Source organism: Fusarium poae, chromosome 3, assembly GCF_019609905.1.
Source record: "Fusarium poae strain DAOMC 252244 chromosome 3, whole genome shotgun sequence".
Taxonomy (NCBI): domain Eukaryota; kingdom Fungi; phylum Ascomycota; class Sordariomycetes; order Hypocreales; family Nectriaceae; genus Fusarium; species Fusarium poae.
In genome coordinates, this window is record NC_058401.1 from 7835261 (window position 1) to 7855870 (window position 20610).

At 43.6% G+C, this 20610-nt stretch overlaps 9 protein-coding genes and 2 non-coding genes across 11 annotated transcripts; 6 read left to right on the plus strand and 5 right to left on the minus strand.

The window, feature by feature from the left end:
• Positions 1–2153: 2153 nt before the first annotated feature.
• FPOAC1_010053 (uncharacterized protein) lies at positions 2154–3411 on the minus strand (the record flags this gene model as incomplete). The annotated part of the gene is made up of 5 exons (XM_044854452.1): positions 2154–2498; positions 2544–3169; positions 3231–3236; positions 3289–3356; positions 3407–3411. 5 exons carry the CDS (start codon positions 3409–3411, stop codon positions 2154–2156), a joined length of 1050 nt encoding a protein of 349 aa, XP_044707122.1.
• Positions 3412–4753: 1342 nt separating this feature from the next.
• Positions 4754–5963, plus strand: FPOAC1_010054 (uncharacterized protein; the record flags this gene model as incomplete). Its single annotated transcript, XM_044854453.1, has 2 exons — positions 4754–5154; positions 5207–5963. The coding sequence occupies 2 exons, from the start codon at positions 4754–4756 to the stop codon at positions 5961–5963; spliced, it is 1158 nt and encodes a 385-aa protein (XP_044707123.1).
• A 456-nt stretch (positions 5964–6419) lies between these two features.
• FPOAC1_010055 (uncharacterized protein) lies at positions 6420–6977 on the plus strand (the record flags this gene model as incomplete). Its single annotated transcript, XM_044854454.1, has 1 exon — positions 6420–6977. One exon carries the CDS (start codon positions 6420–6422, stop codon positions 6975–6977), a length of 558 nt encoding a protein of 185 aa, XP_044707124.1.
• A 553-nt stretch (positions 6978–7530) lies between these two features.
• Positions 7531–8433, minus strand: FPOAC1_010056 (uncharacterized protein; the record flags this gene model as incomplete). Its single annotated transcript, XM_044854455.1, has 2 exons — positions 7531–8086; positions 8138–8433. The coding sequence occupies 2 exons, from the start codon at positions 8431–8433 to the stop codon at positions 7531–7533; spliced, it is 852 nt and encodes a 283-aa protein (XP_044707125.1).
• Positions 8434–9070: 637 nt separating this feature from the next.
• On the minus strand, positions 9071–9144 carry FPOAC1_010057. Its single transcript has one exon. It is a non-coding gene; the product is annotated as a tRNA-Val (tRNA).
• Positions 9145–10200: 1056 nt separating this feature from the next.
• On the plus strand, positions 10201–11340 carry FPOAC1_010058 (uncharacterized protein; the record flags this gene model as incomplete). Its single annotated transcript, XM_044854456.1, has 2 exons — positions 10201–10203; positions 10261–11340. The coding sequence occupies 2 exons, from the start codon at positions 10201–10203 to the stop codon at positions 11338–11340; spliced, it is 1083 nt and encodes a 360-aa protein (XP_044707126.1).
• A 2629-nt stretch (positions 11341–13969) lies between these two features.
• FPOAC1_010059 (uncharacterized protein) lies at positions 13970–14863 on the plus strand (the record flags this gene model as incomplete). Its single annotated transcript, XM_044854457.1, has 3 exons — positions 13970–14147; positions 14207–14543; positions 14596–14863. The coding sequence occupies 3 exons, from the start codon at positions 13970–13972 to the stop codon at positions 14861–14863; spliced, it is 783 nt and encodes a 260-aa protein (XP_044707127.1).
• Positions 14864–15538: 675 nt separating this feature from the next.
• FPOAC1_010060 (uncharacterized protein) lies at positions 15539–16088 on the plus strand (the record flags this gene model as incomplete). Its single annotated transcript, XM_044854458.1, has 2 exons — positions 15539–15948; positions 16004–16088. The coding sequence occupies 2 exons, from the start codon at positions 15539–15541 to the stop codon at positions 16086–16088; spliced, it is 495 nt and encodes a 164-aa protein (XP_044707128.1).
• Positions 16089–16631: 543 nt separating this feature from the next.
• FPOAC1_010061 (uncharacterized protein) lies at positions 16632–17819 on the minus strand (the record flags this gene model as incomplete). The annotated part of the gene is made up of 3 exons (XM_044854459.1): positions 16632–16725; positions 16807–17258; positions 17547–17819. 3 exons carry the CDS (start codon positions 17817–17819, stop codon positions 16632–16634), a joined length of 819 nt encoding a protein of 272 aa, XP_044707129.1.
• A 976-nt stretch (positions 17820–18795) lies between these two features.
• Positions 18796–18869, plus strand: FPOAC1_010062. Its single transcript has one exon. It is a non-coding gene; the product is annotated as a tRNA-Val (tRNA).
• A 409-nt stretch (positions 18870–19278) lies between these two features.
• On the minus strand, positions 19279–20253 carry FPOAC1_010063 (uncharacterized protein; the record flags this gene model as incomplete). Its single annotated transcript, XM_044854460.1, has 1 exon — positions 19279–20253. One exon carries the CDS (start codon positions 20251–20253, stop codon positions 19279–19281), a length of 975 nt encoding a protein of 324 aa, XP_044707130.1.
• Between the last annotated feature and the right edge of the window lie 357 nt (positions 20254–20610).

Sequence of the window (20610 nt, forward strand, 5' to 3'; positions counted from 1 at the left end):
TAATCTTAATCTAATTCTAAGGTCTATATACTTTTATAATAAAGAGATTAAAATATATTTTTATAGAATAATTATTATTAATTAAAAATAATATAATATTAGCTATATTTAATTATAAAATTCTATAACTCTCTAGCTTCTTTATTCCTTAAGGAGACTTATAGTAAATTTAATAAGAAATATAGTAATTTAATATAATATATTACTATATTAAAGATAAGATTAACTTTATAAAAAGGTAAATTACTTTTTAAAATATAATAAGTTAATATATATTATAGTTTATAGAATTAAAGGTTTTTATTTAAATTATTAAAAATAAATATAAATATTCTAAATAATAGCTTTTTAATATATTCTAGCTATAATAACTTAAACTATAAAAAACTCTATTTAAATTAGAGTCTATAAATAAAGAAATTTATATATATAGTTAAGAGTTTAATATAAAATTAAAAAGCTAAAGTAAAAGCTTTATTAATATTATAAATAATTAAACTTAATTATATATTTAACCTTTTACTATATTATATAATTACTATAATCTCTTATAATTATAAGTATTAATAGTTTTAATAAAGATAACTTATAATATACTTTTAATTATTATATTAAACTTTATTATATTAAAAGCTATAATATTAATTATAAGCTTTTTTTCTTTTTTAAAACTTTTTTTTTAATTTTATAGAATTTTTAATATAATAAATTCTAATTTAATAAACTTTTTAATAATATTATTTTTATTAAATACTTTATAAATTATTAATAATTTATTTTTTTATTAAAAATTATTTTAAAAATTAAAAAATAATTTTATTTAAAATATTTTATTTTTTAATATATTAATATTATTATTATACTTTATTTTATAAAAAGCCTTAAAAGCTTTTTTTTTTATATAATAAAAATTTAAATTTTAATTTATTAATTTAATAATTAATTATATAATTAAAAGTATTATAATTAAAAATAATAAAAATAATAATTTAATTATTATTTATATTAATAATATTTTAATTTTAAATATTAATAAGAAAATTATTTTAAAAATAATAAAAAGCCTTAAACTTTTTTAATTAATTTTTTTTTAAAAATAAAATTAATTATAAAAATTAAATTTTTATAAATAATTTTTTAATTTAATATATAATTAAAATAAATAAGAATTTTAAAATTTATTATTTTATATAATAATTATATAATTATATAGTTTTATTAATATTAATATTAATATTAATAAAGAAATATTTAATAATTAATTTTTAAAAAAAATAAAAATTTTTATAATAATTATTATAATTTTAATTTTATAAATTATAATATATACTTTTAAATTAAATTTATATTAATATCTAGATTTAAAAACTATATTTTTTTATAAGTTAATTTTATATATATACTTTAGGACTTATACCTTAAAAATCACCTAACAAAAGACGCACTTTTGGGACACTGCCCCCTGTGGCCTTCTGTAATTTAAGCTCCAATAATAGCCTATAACCTGTAGTTTTCCCCACCAATTTTGCTTTCCTAGTGCTAGCTTACACTCTTTTTGCCCGCCAGTCAATTAGCAACAACCCTCCATTGAACCGTGAATCTGTGCCAAATAGATCAAGCTTGAGACAATTTGTAACCCTGTGGAGAAATAGTCACTGAAACAGCTCTGCAATTCGGACATGGTATTGTCTGATTCTTCACATCATATGCCTCATAAATGCCGACGGTGAGTAGCCCTGATGTCCTGCAGCCTCATGTATAGCGATACCCCGTCAAATAAGAATCTGAGTTATTAGAGTAGCCATCAACGTCTAGCAATGTTCGAGCCACTAGCTACGCCGTGACGTTGGCTCATACCTGAGTAACAATACATGCTAACACTGACCTTCTCACCATGGTGAAACAACCTGAGGGCGACAACATTGGTAGCGATCTTTGCAGTTCAAGTAGAACATTGACGGCAGCTGTGAGAGAATTCTGCTTTGCGTCAGGTATTGAATTCTACCAAGGGAACCACTCTAATAAATTGAAGATCTGGGATTATGGTAAGGTTCCTCAACCGGTGTTTGCATGGGGTGCTTTAGTGGAAGCAGAAAGTCGTGTCTTGTTATTATTTCTTAATTATTTTCTAAATTACCAGAATTCCTGTTTTATCAAGGTGACTGAATTCTATTGAGAGCAATAAACATGATGCCAGTCATAAAAATCATCACAAGGCCCAATAATGCAAAAACGCCTTTTCGGGACCATATTGGCCCGCCATTCTTGGACGCCACTTCCCTTGCCACATCCGAAGACCAGTGTATCAGAGCCAAGTAGGCCTCGTATATTCTCTCCTGGCCAAATGCATAGTAGACAAGAGCACAAAGGGTAATGCTGTAGCCGAGAAGCTGTATAGGTGTGATCGTCACATGCCAGATAAGAACAGAGCAAATGACAAGTAATATGTTTTTGAATATACCCGACAGGGACATGACGAGCCCCGATGTTTTTCCAATCTATAATGGTGAGCAACAGCCTTCTTGGTAATGGATTCTACTTACAAGAACCATGCTGGTAAAGTTAAGCGTAAACGCAACAGCTGCATTCAAAAACAACGTGGGAAACCCAACTCGATGGAAGTCGGCCACATCAAAGTGCGGCACTTCGATTATGAACGCCACAAGAAGGTTCAAGACGGCGACGACAGGGGCGTAGTAGTAAAGGCCGACCATGGCATCCATCTTCAACCCCTCTCCGTTAAGCATGACCTGTGTCATAACGACTCTGACAGCCTCAAATGCAAGTCCACCCATCTGGAAGATAAAACCAATCACCGAGAACTCGATCATGCCCGCGCTCGCGACTGCAACGCCCATAGCAATGACAATAATGTTGGCAATCTTTCCGATGGTTGGATCCATGACGCCGAATAACCATGAGACAAGCATGACTGAAACAGGCGATGCCGCCTTTAGCATTTGAATGACCGCCACAGACAAATACAAGTAAACGAAGTTGGAGGCTACCAGCGACCCCGATGACACGATTCCGATGGGTAGAACCGTGGTGAGGTAAAAGTCCCAGCTGTTTGGTAGTTCATGGCGGCTATCGAGGTAAGTCGTTGTGCGGGCCAATATTTGGGTGATGACGGTGGCAAAAACGAGATGCCATGTTACAAGTAATATAGCTATCAAGGACTATTGTTAGCGCATGATCGTGTCACTCTTAGTAGGTTCAGGTTGTATTACGGTATTCTAGAGAATTATTAGTTAAAATGTCTCAGATACAAGAGACATGCTGACATACTGAACCCAGCCGTATCAAGAAGCCATTTGTTGAAAAGAATTGTGATATTGGATGAGATGATCCATGCGCTATTGAGTCAGTAATCATGCAGCATCTAAACATGAAAGGGATCTCTCACGTCATATAAAGACCAACTTTGAGTGATGATGGGGTGTCCCTTTGGCCAAGGCCTGGCGATGACAATGGCAAGGGCGTATAGGATACCATCTGGATCTGTGTTCAATCAGTTATGGGGGGGAGGAGGGAGAAAATGCCAGAATCATAACAATGAGTACAACGTGGCAAGGGCGAAAGATTCTGGATATAAGTCGGAAGGAAGTTTGCAAGGTACAGTGTAATTAAACGAAGAACGTTGGCATCTGAGCAGAACTTCACAGTAATTCCGCAATGTCAAGTCCTCTCAGGAGAAAGACAAGTAAAACAAGCCACCGAGAAAACATTTTTATGTTTTACCCCTGTATTCCGTTCTAGATTCGTCTAGTCCATGGGTCATTTCCGAGAGTCTGGTATGGAAAGAAGTAAAATCAAGACGAAGACAATTACCCCCTGTACTGACTCATGGAGTTCAATAGTGCAATTGACTCACCAACAGCTACTCATTCATTTCAGACCATTGGCATTTTTCTATGGAATCCTCAGCCCTTCGTCTTTTCTCCATTTTTTCATTTTGACAAACAAGCATTCCACCTATTATTAATTTTAACTTCTGAGGAGACAAATAACCGTGTGCCATCTCTTGGCTAGTACAGGCTAGGAAAGCTTGCTTCTCGGAAATGGCTTAGCGAAGTCGACCACTTTAGTTCAAGCCAATTGAACGCACCGGGCGACGGATCAGTTCATGATGGATCCAAACAATAGTGTTTCAATGGTTTGCTATAGCGTAGTTTCGAGCCCAGAAGCGTACTGGTGGCACCAGGTAGTTGGTATTGGACTCGTCACAACTGCCCATAAACTACAGACATCATGTGGAGAATACAACGCAAAACAACTTAGCGAATTTAATGATTTCAGCTGAAAGGATCCCCTGACTCTACTGTGGACCAGTGAAGATGATATTTGCCCCGTTAGCTATTGATGTTGGCCCAGGATTTACACAACTGCTTGTCGTTAGCTTTGGCTGGAACTGAGGAGCTGAGTGATTGTGCCACTAGAAGTGTAAACGACTTCGACAGCGATGGTGGATCAGTAAAGCGCTAACACATAGGGGTCGCCGCCGTGGTCTAGACTAGACGGAGTAATGGGAAAAAACGAGAAACTGTCCCCCTTTTCTCAAAGCCGTGGCTGTTTCGTAATTACTGACTGAAATGGCAATTTAATATACAGAGCAGGCCGACGCTACACGTCCAACCTGACAATCATATGTATCATCCCACGGACGTTTGATTCACAGCAACCACCCAATCCCTTTCAGCAACATCCTGCAGCCACTCAATCGCCACAGAGCGTCGTCATACAGGAACACAAGATGGCTGAGACATGCAGCGACTATGGTTCATCGAGTTCAATGTCTCGGCTAAGTAGTGAGGAAGAGATGAAACTCATGCCCATAGAGACATTCTCCGACGCATCACCTTACCAGACCTACAAAAGTCAGAACCCCAGAAAGAAGTGGACAATTTTGGTTATTTCTACCGTGAGCTTCATTATCTTCCTCATCTTTGCTTCCGTATATGGTTCCGATCAAGGACCCAAGAAAGAAGAGGTGATTGAAGAAATAGTACAAGAGCCTCAGTTTGCTGAGATTCGCAACATCTCCACATATCAAGAAGCAGAAAGGAGTTGCGGGAAACGGGATGAGGTCGCCAACATCACCATCTGGAACGACGTTGTCAACAAAACCAGTGACCTAATGGAGGACATGTTTACGTATGTCATCGCACGATTCATCTTCTTCAATGCACATGCTAACATCGTATAGAATTGCCATTCAAACCTACAAGAGACCTAAACAGCTGAAAAAGACTCTCCAGCATCTTATCGAAAACAAGGTGCCATCTTTGTACGAGATTGTCATTGTTTGGAACGAAATAGATGTCGAACCTCCGGCGGACTTTATGAGTGAACACGGGGTTCTCGTTCGATATCGAAAATCTGAAAAGAACAGCCTCAACCAAAAGTTCCTTCCTGATCCCTACTACAGGACCCAAGGAATCCTTCTTTCTGACGACGATTGGAATTATAACACGACTGGAGATCTCGAGTATGTTTTTCAACAATGGAGACGCGCGGGCATGCATCGCCTCACCGGAGCCTTTGCACGTTGTTGGACTGTGAACAATGTCACCGAAACTCCCATGTACAGCTACGACTGCAAGGGCCTGGAGACCTACAGTATGATTCTGACAGGTCTGGCCTTTACACACATCTCTTATTTGGAGTATTACCACTCAGAAGACGACATCATGACCAGCGTTCGAGATTTAGTGGACGAGAGTTTCAATTGCGAAGACATTGCACTCAACTTTGTCGCGAGTATGTTGGCTTGTGAGGGACCGCTTATGGTACTTGGAAGGAACAAGTTGGATCATCAAGCTGCTCGCTCGGGTATCAGTACGAAACCGGGGCATATTTTACGGAGGAGTCAATGTTTGAAGAAGTTTGTTGATTTATTTGGATATATGCCACTCCATGAAGTTGAAGGCTATCTCAAGAGGGGCGTTTACATAAATGCATGACGGAAAGAAAATAATGTATAATAAAAATAGAATTTAATACTTACCTTTCTTTACTCTGTTATGTTCATCTTGGTCATTGTTCTTTAACACCAAGTTGTATGCTTCACAGTATCAGTATACCACTTCTCGTATATTTCATTACCCCTCTGCGCAGTCGCGATGATTCCCTGTCACTACTGTTGGTTGTTACGTGAAATTGGAATAGGTAATAACCGCAGGCGGTATTGACTGGCAGTATTTAATTGAGCAAGGGTGTAAAGCAACCCAACGTCGCCATATCATTCTTACCTCGATGTATCAATCGCAACTCATTCCTGTGACTATTGCGCAACTTTATACGAGATAACTTACTTCTCTGAACATTCAAGGTATGTCTGTAATAGCCGACATCAATTGATTAAGTGAGCTACGTTGTTGATTGATTCCTTGTAAGGTTAACATTGCAGTAATTTAGAAATGCCTAACACTTCTCCACCACCACCGCCAGCTCCTCCATTACCACCTTCTGTCCACAGAAGTCAGTCAAGAGAATCTCCCTTCGTGTTGAAGGTGAGAAGCGCGCCAGAAGACTGGTTCTATCAGGCTCCCAACCCGCCAGCCCAAAGGGGCCTCTTTGAGCCACCTACAGGGCCGTACTTCGTATACGGAACATTAATGGATCCAAAAATGCTAGCTGATATACTCGGACTGGATGAAAAGCCTGAGCTACGGGCTGCCAAAATTGAAGGCTACTCTCGTAAACTGTGGGGGCAGTATCCTGCCATGCTAGACGGACCACAAGGTGCAGAAGTTAGTGGTCGGGTTTACTGTGTGCAATCTATTGCCGATGCAAAAAGGCTGGCGGAATATGAAACAAACAGCTACAAAACTGAGCCATGCCTCATTCAGTATACAGATGGACGGGAACCTGCGGAGGACTATGGTTATGTTTTTATGTTCGTTGGTAACCCACGGGATATTAGTGACGGGGAATTTGATTTGGAACAATGGCTTGAGCGGATGGGCCGACGTTAAGCCTCATAGATCAGCTTGCTGAAAAAGAGGGGCATCGATTTGTCATAAACAGCAGCTTACTTTGTATCTATCTATGTTACTTTGAACCACTCATTAATAATGAACATCCTAGTTAACTACCACGAATCCAGCTACAGGGTATAGCTGGTTAAGCTGCAGTGTCAAACATGGATGGCTTGTACAAACGAAACTAATGATATATGAGATCGTACTGAAAATTGGAAGTATACTGGAATCACGTCTCTTTGATCCCATCATCTTAAGCTTACCCTTCAATAATGCCAATCTTCTCTTCTGATCCGTCTTGACTGCTATATGTACCAGTGCCCAGGGATTGATCCGTGATTTCATGGAGCTCTGTGCCAAAGCTCAGATGCCCGACTGTGTCGTTTTGACTGCTGTTCAAGTTCGTAATAATCTGAATACCAAAGAAGACTTTCGTTCTACATTAGTGTCACAGTTGGGTTTCCAAAGGAATAAACTGGTACATACTGATTGGTATCAGTAGAATTAAATAGTATAATATTAAGTTGATTGCCCAACACTAACTCCATCATTTATACGTGACATGACTCACAGGTTCGGATGGCAGCTCCGCCGGGGTCATGGTTCCGTGACCATCAAGCTCCCATGGATACTGTTGCACCTGTATCTGAGGTTCTTTAGCCTCCACTTCCCCCATTGCAGCTGCAGCGTTTGCCTCCTGCTTCTTCCTCCTCGCTCGAAGCACAAACCACCCTAATGCGGCAAGCCCAGCAAGAACTACAACTCCAATGCCAGCTCCAATGCCAGCCTTGGCTCCAGTGCTCAATCCCCCACTGTCCGACGAAGAATCACTGGAAGAAGTGGCGGTCGAAGAAGAAATCGTTTCAGTTGTGCTACCGGTTTCAGAAGTCGTAGTACCAGCCGTGGTGGACGCAAAATCGGAGGAATGCCATCGGATGGGAATACCAATTGCATTGGCAGCAGCTCCGTTGACAGTGGACCTTTCCCAGTCTCCTCCAACAAGCGAATCAGAAACTATCACTTGGACCGTCTTCGGAATCACGATGGTGCAGAGATCAGTGCTATACCAAGGCCAGCCCGTTTCTGTTTGGCAACTAAATGAACTGGATCGCTGTCAGCATGGCCCGTCACATCAACAACCATTAGCTTCGTACCTTGGACAACATGTCGCTCTCGTCTCACCGCCGACTGTTGAACTACACGCGACTTCGAATCCGCTGGGACATATACCGGGGGAGTAGTAAAATGTTGAACTGAGTTCTAAGCTGCTCGGGAAGCAATCAGCGTCGCTTGCTGAAGGACCCAATTGCATATAGGTGCAAACGCTGGGCGCACCGGTGCCGCCTGAAAGACATGTGAGATCATCGCCTGAATATCTGTACTTGTAATACTGGAAGCATGACTTGGCAGGTTCGAAGGTTGTTGTGAGACTTGGAGCTTGTGTTGTCATGTTGCTGATAGTTAGAATTATTCACGGGCAAAATACGTGATCGGCGCGAGTGAGAATGATAAAGGAAGAAATAATTCGCGTCAGCGAATTCCAACGAAAATGAAATGACACCTGATCCTTTGAGCCAACAAGGAGGGTTATGGACAGGGGTGATCATTGGATATACCAGGTAGGTAACCGCCGAGCCTACTTCAACCAACAAAAACAAACCCTGCAGAAGTGGGCAATACAACCAATCAGAAATTATACTAATGCAATTATCCCCTAGTTCAGGGAAGGATGTATATTTTTAGTATTTGTTCGATGTCAGAGTTGACGTTGTTATGGAATCTATAACTCCGAGTGAGAATGTTAAGAATCATATTTGTCTTGGACTCATGTCAAAACAAGCTGTTCAATAGGGATCAACTGGATGTGCGGGGTCAGTGAGGTTGGGTGTCTTAGTCCAGACGGGAGAGTAGCCGGGTAACCTGAACCAATTATGAGTTGACATAAGAGGCAAAGCAGGGTAGTGAAACAGTCACAGCACTCCAGGGTCCAAAAAAAACCTATCCCCTGTCCTACATCAAATCAGCCCAACGAAGTCGCTCTGAAATGCTGGTCTCCACAAATCTGTAGCGGTAAAACTAAAAAGATGAGGTTCTGCCCGGGCTCGAACCGGGGACCTTCTCGGTGTTAACGAGATGTCATAACCAACTAGACCACAGTACCTGAACTGTTCGATACTACATTGATGCTTATTACAATACTAGAGCCCCGAAGCCATCAGATATAATGTGTTTCGGGATTGTTGCAGGAATATCCGATGACTGACATTCCAACCAGTTCAAAGATAAGCTTTTCGGTCCTCTCGCCTGTACCGGAAATGCTCTACACCGATGCGATCTGATTTGCATGAGCAAAGTGTGGTTGCCAGTTATTTAGTGGGAGATTACATGGCCAGGATGTACTTTTGTATTGTTTTCCAAGAGTTTGTTTAGACTAACGTTTCTGAGCATTATTTCTATCATTTAACTTGGATAACGCCTCTCTAGGCGGTATGTTTTTGCTCTCATTTTTGCCCTCTAGCCGTTCCCAGACGCTGTATGCGGGCCATACTCAGGGCATCAAAACACGGCTGTCGGAGAACTAAATTGGTGGCTCAGACCTGTCTGCACGTTCCAGTATTAGTGACGCTGAGGTCATGAGTTAGGACAGGGGACAAAATCTACTGTCGGAGTTAACAATGCCGGACCCAATAGACAATTGCCTTGATAATTTACTTGGTAATGTTCATTTCATCACGTGAATATTCAGGCTTAAACTCGCATATATATACGGATAGCACCCTGGAAATCACGCTTGGAGCGCAATAGATATCATCGACGACTCCAGGCGACACGTGACACGACGTATAGACAATACTGACACGAGACGCTGTATAAGCAAGAGACAGTGCTCAGTTTCCAGTTGTTGCTCTTTTTGGGTTCGCGGTTCACTATTGGAGTTCGGGCGACTACATCGTACCTGCCACGATGTGTCGACTAAGTCCTAGGGTACAAAATAAGTAGCCTAAGACATACGGTCTAATGGGCATAAGATGACCTGCTAATTTCGTCTTGTCACGTCACCCACTACTGCAATGTTGTGTGAACGGCAGGCACCGTGGTATTATCAACCTTCATCCTCGCAGTCGATGAATCTAAACTCTTCAACATCTTCAAATCTCGACAACATCAGTCTGCTCAAGCACATCTACACATCATTCTTCCGCAAAACATCCACACAATGGTTTGTTGCAACGTCCAGATCCATCCAAGACGCCGCGAAAACACTAATTATTACTAGGACCCATCTCAGAACGCCGGCAACAAGCCAAAGGGCTCTTCCAAGTGGGTTCCTCCTCGAATCACTCGCTCAACTCCAGTCTATACCGAAGATGAAGACTTGGCCCCTGCTCCAGCAGCTCAGCCTTCTGGTCCAGTTCAGTCCCCGAGCCCATCTCAGCAGGCCAGCGATGACTACACCGGCTCTTCCAATCAGGACCCAGCTACAGAACTTGCCGCAGCTCTTGCCGAAGCTTTTGGCCCATCTTACCCTTCGGACCCATTTCAGCAAGCCAGTAATAACTATACAGGCTCTTTCAATCCAATCCTAGGTATAGACTATACCGCAGCTGTTGCCGAAGCTTTTGGCCCATCTTACCCTCAGAACCCATTTCAGCAAGCCAGCAATAACTACACCAGCTCTTTCAATCCAATCCTAGGTATAGACTATACCGCAGCTGTTGCCGAAGCTTTTGGCCCATCTTACCCTCAGAACCCATTTCAGCAAGCCAGCAATAACCAAACAGGCTCTTCCAATCAGGTCCCAGCTCCAGGATATACCCAAGCTCCGGCAGCTCAGCATCCTAGCCCATCTTACCCTAAGACCCCAATTGAGCAAGCCCTGGCTGGCCATACAGGCTCTTCCAATCAGGTCCCAGCTCCTGGCTTTGCCGCAGCTCCTGGCCCATGTTATTCCCCGAAACCATCTGAGCAAGCCGACGAAAGTATCCGGGACCTCCATGCAGGTGATCCAAGAACGACATATTTCATCAGAGGACTGCAAAGACAAATCGCAGACATTTCCAAGCAGCTCCGCCAACATCTGGCACGCTGTCCACGTGGCAATGTTGATGAATTGGCCCGTGAGCGCAAAGTAATACTACAGCGCATGCGCCGTGCACATATGAAATTGGACAGACCTACTCCTGAGTCAGCGCTTCCAAGAGCTAAACGAGCGAAATTAGTATCAAGCAATATGGATGATAGCACACTCGTTACAACATTTGAAAACAGGATTAAGCTAGAGCAGACAATTCGCAAGATACATGAAATGGTTGGGGATCTGAAAAGCACCCTGGACCAGAGTGTGAATGAGCCTTGAGGCGGGTATCTGTTCAAGCCGCTGAGTAGTTTTTCACTAGGTGTAGAAGCTGTTATTCAATGCAATAGACGATTATAAAGCGAACAAACGATCTCTAGATCTTGCCAGTGAAATTAAAAGTGAAATGTATCATCGAATTATGGCTTGATTGTGTTTTCACCTTTAGGTCCCGCTTGATATTCGACTCGTCTCATCCCAGACCGGTTCACCCCCCACCATTGATTCAGTACTTGTGCGACATTGAATGTTATCGAAACTAAACGATAAGTAATACACCCCTCCGCAAAGGTGCCACCGAGACATCATTTTCCAAGTTGGGTTAACCTGATTATCGGCAAAGGCTTCGTTGTTTACCCTTGCTAAGACACGACGACTAGTAAACCACAAGACCTCTATGTCATCAAGTCCCAGTTCTTTTTCTTTCTCCGCTATTTCACAAACTCGTGCTTCAGAAAAGACGTCTTGTTCATCTGACAGACTTTGACCAACTATGGCGAGTTCTTCTCAAGCTGTTGCCTTAATTGCAGTCTGGGCAGTTAACGTCAAAAGCTAGTCCATCGTCAAAAGAAACGTATTTTGGGCCGCGGTCTCTCAGCAATGAGAAAAGAGTAGGACTCCAAAATTCGGCTTTTGGCTTTTGGCTGAGCTTGCCGTGTCAAACATCATGAAAGAAACTCATGAGGGTAAGGCCGGATGTCATAAGTGAAATGGCACTTTGAAAGCCCTTTGCATTGATTGCGTCGGGTAGTCAAGACATCCCCATATCCAAAGCCTTGGGCAAAGGACAGAGTGTCATTCTCCAGGTATTACTACTAAATTTCTTTTTATTAGGTAATTTTTAAGGTATAAGTCCTAAAGTATATATTTAAAATTAACTTATAAAAAAATACAGTTTTTAAACCTAGATATTAATATAGGTCTAATCTAAAGGTATATATTATAACTTATAAAGTTAAAATTATAATAATTACTCGTTGGCTAGCCGGAAGGGGGTGCCAACTAAGCAAGCTTAGTTGGCCACAAAAGTATGAGACAAGGCGAAAAGTGTGAGACAACCCCGCACAGGCTGCTGTCGCAAAATCATGACTTTTGCCCGCCAAAACCAATGATTTCTAGGACATCAATCAGTAAAAAAGTCATATATCACGTCCATCAAAATTATGCCCTCACAATCAAATCTGAGAGCTGCTCAGGCCGTTGTTCTTTCACGCCAGCGACTTCGCCGCGGTCTCAATCGTGATGCTGCCGGCCGCCGAAAGAAGCCACTGACTCTTCGTGCTGCTGAAGCTCGATATGCCGGCTCTGCTCGTGCATCTATCGGCCGCATCGTCAAGAGACTTGAGGCTGCGAATACCGTAGATTATGAGGATGTTGTCGATCCTAAGATGGGGCGCCCGCGGCAACTCACGGATGAGGAAGAAGAAGCTATCGTGTGTTATATCATCTGGATGGAAAAGTCAGGCCTGCCTGCCTCCAAGTGGGAAATAGAAGATGCAGCACTTACTCTGCGGCGCCGCCGTGATCCTGATGCGAGACCTGTGAGCAAGATGTGGTACTCTCGCTTCCGCGATGATCATCCTGAGCTTGCGAAATCGATATTGAAGTCGAGAGAAGCTTCGCGTGCCGAATATGAGGAAGGCGGCGTTGATGATACGAAGGAGTGGTTCCAACGCCTCAGCGATGTGATGACGAAGTACAATATCGGTGCATCAGAGACCTGGAATGCAGATGAAGCAGGAGTTAGAGTCGGAATGCTACGAGATAAGATGGAATGCCTCGTTGTACGCACCAAGAAGAAGTCAGCAACAGAGGTATTTTTCTCCGCAAGATCGCGAGACTTGCACAGTCATCGGCTCAGGCAACGCAGCCGGCGCAACAACGCCCCCCTGGCTGATCTTCAAGTCGTTGCCAACGCTTGAGTGGGCGTTCATTGAAGGCGATCCTGATATGCGCTTCGCTCAGTCAGACTCGGCATTCTCAAGTGCGGCGATAACGCTCGAGTGGGCGAAGCACTTCAACCGATGCTCGTGGGAGAAATCTGCTACTGTACAGAAACGTCAGCTTGATTTTTGAAGAGTGGTTTGGGTGTAATGAGCACCTTCAGGATACAAATAACCGCTTGGTTACTCACGATATGCCTCCCGCGGCGAGGCCTGATGATGAGGCTGTATGGCGGCTGCTCGTTATCGACGGCTTCACAGGCCACGGCTCATTCGAATTACGAGAATATATGATAAAGTTCAATATTCTCGTAGCATTTCTTCCGCCTCATTCAACGCATATACTCCAGCCAATGGATGTAGGCGTATTTCAATTTCTGAAGGAAGCGCATCAGAAGAAGCTTCGTGAGGCGTTGCGGAAGGGAAATCTTACCTTTGGCCGGCGTGCCTTTGCAGGAGCTTTTCAGGTATGTGCCTTCTTAATCAGCCTTCACCGAAAAAGGCCCCTTTTCTCACCAAAATCAGGAGATCTTTAATGAAGGCTTCACTGCCGCTCACATCATCTCGGGCTTCCAAAAACGGGCATCTACCCTCCCACAGACCGACCTGCCATAGAATATCTTCTCAGGAAGCAGCTCAAGAAGAAGAAGACCTTCACGCCTGCTCATTTCTCACTTCTTCCCTCAGATATGCGATTTCACGCCGCTTCCAGCACCGCCGAGACCATCGGCGAGCGATATCACGATATCCTCAGTTCTCCTACGCTCGCAGGGCTCCGGCACATTCGCAACATCGTTCATGAAGCTGTGGTGCTTGAGGATGTTATCAAAAGTACGTGGATGATCGAAGAACTCGCATCGAAAAGCGGTATCACGAGAGAAAGCGAGGCCGCCGCGCAAAGACTGTCTCTGACCTTATTCCTACAGTATCGCTGCAAGATCTGCGAGATCAACAAGAGGAGGCTATCGCCGACGATAAGAAGAAGCAACATAAGCAGGGTATACGATTCACACGATCTGTCATCATCAAGGAGATGAACCGCCTCAAGGATGAGTGGCGAGAGAATAAAGAAGTTATCGTCAACGGCATACCAAAGAGGCTGCAGTTCAAGCAGTGGTTGGAGCACACAGGGAAGCAATATGACTATTTATCTATGGATACACAGCGTTCACAAATGACTCAAGCACTGAAAGAAGAGACTGACGGCTATATGATAGATACACAACTCCCTGATGATGTGCGTGAAGCTATCCGCAAGGCACAGTATGCCGCGAAGCCCCTCAGCGCCGTTGATCTCACCGGCCTCCCCTCACAGTGATGATACGGTCACTTTCAACCTCACACAAGCACACGAGCACGAGGAAATGGATGAAGAAGACGAGATTCTTCCTGTAATTGAAGTCGCCGGCGGCAGCGAAGTCGAGATGCCCTCATCGCCGCCCTGTGCACCTGACTCTGAGTCATCACTACCTACACTTCCCTCAACTCCTTGTCCCTATCAACACCACACGCAGCTTCATGAGTCACTTCGTGATATCATCAGGGGAATAAGAACGGCACAAGAAGATAGCCTTATTGGCTAAGAAAACAGATATACGGCACATTTTGGCAGGGAAGCTGTTTCCCTTGCCAGAGCATCACCAGAGCCGTCGCAGTCATTTCTCCCACTCTGAAATAGCCAATAAATCAATAGAAGCTTCAAACTACGCCTTTTCATCAGTTTGAGCCTATTTTGACAAGATTTGAGTGTCATTTGATTGAAAAAAATGGTATTTTGGTGCAAATCACGCCAAGTGGGCATCTTCCGGGATGTCTCACACTTTTCGCCTTGTCTCATACTTTTGTGGCCAACTAAGCTTGCTTAGTTGGCACCCCCTCCCGGCTAGCCAACGAGTACTATAAAAACTTTTATTCTTTTTAAAAATTAATTATTAAATATTTTCTTATTAATATTAATATTAATAAAATTACTATATAAGATAATAGACTTTAGAGTCCTTATTAACCCTAGCTATATACTAGACTAAGGAACTATCTATAAGAGCTTAGCCTCTATAACTGACTTTACTTCTAAGGAAAGATGTCTAATAAAGTTATCTGACGGCTTTGTTCGCCTCCGACCTACCAAATTTCTTCAGTCCTTTATCAAGTGGTATCCATTCACTTGGCTCCGAGATGTCGGCCGGGTTCCAGAGATCATATCTAGCCGGGTTTCAATTGTACTTACTGTAGTGTCTTTGCCTTCGTGTGGTCCAAGCATGGTTCGTCGCATACTGGGTGAAGCCGAGTTGAGCAAGAGACCCGTTGTGAGCGACAAGGAGTTAGGATCTGAGGTATCTAGGATGCTTGTGGCAGGTTCTAATAGTACGGCTGCGATGTTGACGTATGCCACCTGGGAGATAATACGAGATCAACATCTAAGGAGACGTATTGAGGAGGAGGTAGCCTGTCTCCCAGAAGAATTGACCGCGAATTATTTGGACCATCCACCACTTCTCAATAGTGTTCTAGAGGAGAATCCGAGACTCTATAACCTCGCAGCTACACTAGTGAAGAGACTTTTGCCCACAAGTGGTGTATCTATCTGGGATCTCCCCGGTGGCATAATGGTCTGCACACCAAGATGGCTCATCTCGCGCCTTGAAGAAGTCTTTCCTAATCCAAATACGTAAGTCAAGCATGGTCAAAATATCTTTACCTTTTTCACTACTGACCTAATCTAGGTTCGATAGGACTAGATTCACTAATCCATCCCCTGGACAGAACAGAGTGTTGAACGTGAAGGATATCACGGGTACGATCACGTGATCACATCATCTATATGTACACTTCTAGTCTGCAGTCCTTCAACTTAGATCTTCAATCAACATCAATTATACAACTCAACACAGAGCACATGTACTTTTCAGCATAGACGCAAGGAGCTGCATCGGCATGCAACTCGCTCCGCCAGTGTAGAGGTATGATCATCCATCATTACATGAGTGATGACATGATGAGGCAGGAGTTTTTTATAATTCCCAAGATGGGAAGATGTGACATTATTAAGTCGAATTGACCTTCAGGGACATTTAAGGGAGGAACCAAGTCCACCTATACTTCAATGGTCATCTTTGTACTATGGTAGTTAAAGTTCTGTTACCGAAACTCATACAAAAATATTGCAAAGATTCCGAAATTCGTATTCCATTGTGGTAAATTCCAGCTATCAAGACAAAAATGTAGACATTTAGGTGGTTGTGATACCGACGCGACGCATCTTGGCTTGTCCGTCACTATACTCTCCCCGTCCATCCTACTACCGCGAAAAGTCCCATGTGATACCGGAAGTCCAACCTTCTGTACAGGGACTCATGCCCAGTACAGCGCGCTCTGCCATGCTGCCATTTTCGCCTCGACTTCGGCTGGATCGTGCCTCGGCTTTGTCTTGGACGAAACGTCCGCACTGTAAAATAGTTAGCCGAACTTTCTTCTGTTTATCACGGTGCTATATACGAACCCGCTGGTCGTTCGATTGGTATCTTACGACGCTGGAGCCTCCTCATCTTTCTTGTCGTCTCCACCCTCGTTCGCATTCTTCTCCTCTTCCTCCTTCTTAGAGCTCTGCCAACCCAGAAACATCACGAACAAAAGTATGGCCCCGATGAATCCAAAGGTCAACAGATGCATAAAGTTCGAATCCGAAGCCGCAGCTTTGGAACGACCGGATGAACCCCCCGGGTTTACACTGATGTGGGTGTTCATATCCTGTTTCACTGCTTGGTTTTGGTTATTTTGATTTTGATTTTTGTTGCTATCACCCCAGTCGTCCCAGGGCCAGTAGTAAGGATGTCCGCGGGCTGAAAGCCTTGGAAGGCTCGTGCTTGATTGGGTGGGTTGAATGTACATGGTGAAGGTTGAAGAATGGAACCCTTTGTGGACTGATTGACAAGGAGTTATAGTTGTAAAAGTAGGGTTTGGTTCAAGTTTGACGTTTTCCTGCCTGATGTGTAAGAAGAAAGAAATTTTAAGAAGCTTGAGCAGAGGGGAATCCTTTCTTTATGATGTTCGATCTTGAGCCCTAATGAACTTGATCATTGCTATAGAGTTTGAATTCGTAATTATTTTCTTATCAAAGTTCAACCCTACGTGTTGTAATTTATCTTTGCAACGCCCGTTCAGATGCGATCGGGTGAGAGACGATTCGGCACAATCTTATTCGCAGTTGATCCCCAACATCTTTTACTAAGTATGCTCCCAACTTCCACTACCACAGAACCGACTGACAGGAGAAATCGGCGTATCGGAGTGACTGGTGATCTTTGCACCATTGTTCGTGTCAATTACAAGGCTTTGAGAGTTGACTTTCCCACTGAATTCTCGCTGAGTTGTCAACTGCTTGATGTCGCTGTAGTCAAGCTTTGCATCATAGCTATTGAAGTCTCCAACTGGGGGATCGAAGCTGCCATTGAAGGTGCACTGCACCCCATCAACAACAAAAGTGGCAATGATTTTGTTCCCTCCGTCAAAACTGCTGACTGTACCAGAGGTAGTAGGCATCTGAGAACGTATCAGTGGGTGTGATGTTGAAGTTTATCAGATCTCCAATACCTTGTAAGTTTTGCTTGCGATTAAGTCAGGTGGACAGGAAGTTCGGCAATGAGAAGAATAAAAATTCACACTGGGAAAGGAAGGGGAATGGCGGCAGCTTATAGAACTTCCGGATCAGTATTGCCACAGATTATGATCTCACTGTTCTCTCGCGGCAGTAATTCAGACTTATGGGATTGGACGTTTCGGGCCAGCCACCAGGTCGAGACTACGCCACCATGTTCCCTTTTCGGAATTGACTTTGATCTTTTGCGCACATGATCAGACACGATGGTCGTTTCGTTGGGTTTCTGGAATTTCCTCTCAAATGGTAATTGACAAGATTATGTGGTGGCTTACTCATTGAACATGGATAAGGCCAATCTCACAATCGGCCATGATTAATAAAAGCAAAAAGGATTGAGATCCTAGTGGCAATTGAGACCTATATCTCAACAATGATAAGACAAAGTCAGATGTCAAGTATGCCTTATCACGACTGCACGTGCTGACCTTCTAGTATTTTCTATCGGGTACGCAACCAAGGGAATACTTTGGCCCAGCAATGGATTCCACAGCCAGCTTTATAACTGTGGCTAGTATACCTAACGAAAGAACATGCGATGTATTGCTTTAATCATTTGACTTTTATTGTCTATTCCACGGATACCAACGACTACCTTACTAGAATACTTACACTGTAATGGCAAGCCATTCATCTAGCCTCGGCTTTACATTTTCCAAGTTGCTGTATATTGAACAAGTGATTACCATGAATAAAAGAACGTCCTGGAAAATATTATGATACTCAGAGTGAAAGAATATTAAAATTATAGATTGGAGATGGCTTTGGCAAACAAGTCTTGGTCATTATACGTTGTCCCGCTCTGCTTGCTCTCATATCTGCTTCTCGCGGACATCTAATCCATGAATCAGTATAAAACTGGGTACTGTGGTCTAGTTGGTTATGACATCTCGTTAACACCGAGAAGGTCCCCGGTTCGAGCCCGGGCAGAACCTCATCTTTTTATATTTTACTACAAATGACAGACAATCGTTCCCAGTATCTTTTGCTAATGCGGAGCGGCGTTTTCAAGTTTAACATCCAAGAAGAAGACGACATGCCGTTGTTGTCCCACTTGTACATTTGAAGTAGGCGTTAGGTACCAGACAGCGCACTACGTTAAGTCCATAATTGCAGAGCGTTAAAAAGAGAACAGCTTCATGTCAACCACATTGGTCCTCATTTACCATTTAGAAAGCAGCAGTATACATATTAACAAATATAACCCTTCACAAAAAGGGTACAGATCATTCACGGGCGAGTTGAAACTTCAACAAAGGCAGAAAGAGTAAAGAATATACATGTATAAATCTATGTGGTAGAAAGTCTATTTAGAATAGTCTAATGTCTCTTTTCAGAGAGCATTTAGAGAAGGGCAACAGCACCAATGACAGCCATGATACCGGCAGGGATAACCTGGGCGGCACCAGCAGTGACGGCAGTGGGGGTGGCAGGAGGAGCACCAGCACCAGTACCGGAGGGGACAACAGCAGGAGGGTTAGGCTTGGAACCAGTGCCAGTGGGGCCAGGAGCAGGGCCGTGGCAAGCAGTGGGCTTGACGAGAGAACCGTTGCTGTCGAAGGGAGCGTAGCCAAGGCACTCGGAGTACTCAGCAGCGCAGGTAGCCTTGTTGGAACCAGCAGCAACACGGCAAGAGTCGAACTTCTCAGTGCACATCTCAGCGCAGTCCTTGGCCTCAGCAGGGGTGGAAGGAGTAGCGGGAGGAGCGTAACCGGTAGGGACAACGGGGACAGTGGTGACGTGGTGGACACCAGTGACAGTGACGGTACCGGGCTTGGTAACGGGGATGGTCTGGTTGCCGTAGGTAAGAGTGGTCTTCTCAGGGCAGTAGGTGGTCAGCTTGGTGACAACCTCGGTGGTGTAGGCAGGGCCAGTAGGCTTGGCACCCTCGTGGCAAGCAGTGGGCTCGACAAACTTGCCGCTCTCCCAAGGGTTGTAGCCGAGGCAAGCAGCGTACTCAGCAGCGCACTGAGCCATGTTGGCACCGGGAGCAACGCGGCACTCATCGAACTTGTCGGAGCACATCTCAGCGCAGTCCTTGGCGTGAGTGGGCTTGGGGGGAGCATAGCCGGTAGCGGTAGCGACGGGCTTGGTGATGGTGCAGGAGCAGTCCTCAATGGTGAGGGTGGTGGCCTTGGTGACAGTGTAGGTCTTGTCGCCGTAGGTGAGGGTGGTGGCAGCAGGGCAGTAGGTGGTCAGGTGAGTGACGACCTCAGTGGTGTAGTGGATGGTCTCGTTGGAAGGGGGAGCATAGTGAGGAGAAGCGTTGGCGGCGCCGAGAAGGGCGGTAGCGAAAGCAGCAGTCTTGACGAAACCCATTGTGACGGTTGTTGTTGTTGTTTTGGTGGTGAAGTATTAAAGTAGCGAGTGTATTAAGCGAAAGGACGCGATAAGTTGGAGTAAGTAACGAGTGTGATTAGCGAGTCTGGGATGAAGAGGAAAGAAACAAGTCTGGAGAAGCAGAAGAACAATAGTCTTTATAATTCTTCTTCTTCTTTGCTTTGTTCTATTGTTATCGCAAGATCCCGGACTTTTCAGACGAAGCGATCGATCAGAGTGGACCACTTGCGGAGACATGATGAGCACAAGGACCCAAAAAAAGCTCGTGTTTATTTTTGGTCTCGTCTCTTTCTGTCATTCTATACGAAGGGGTAATTTACCAGTCCGTCAAGCGAA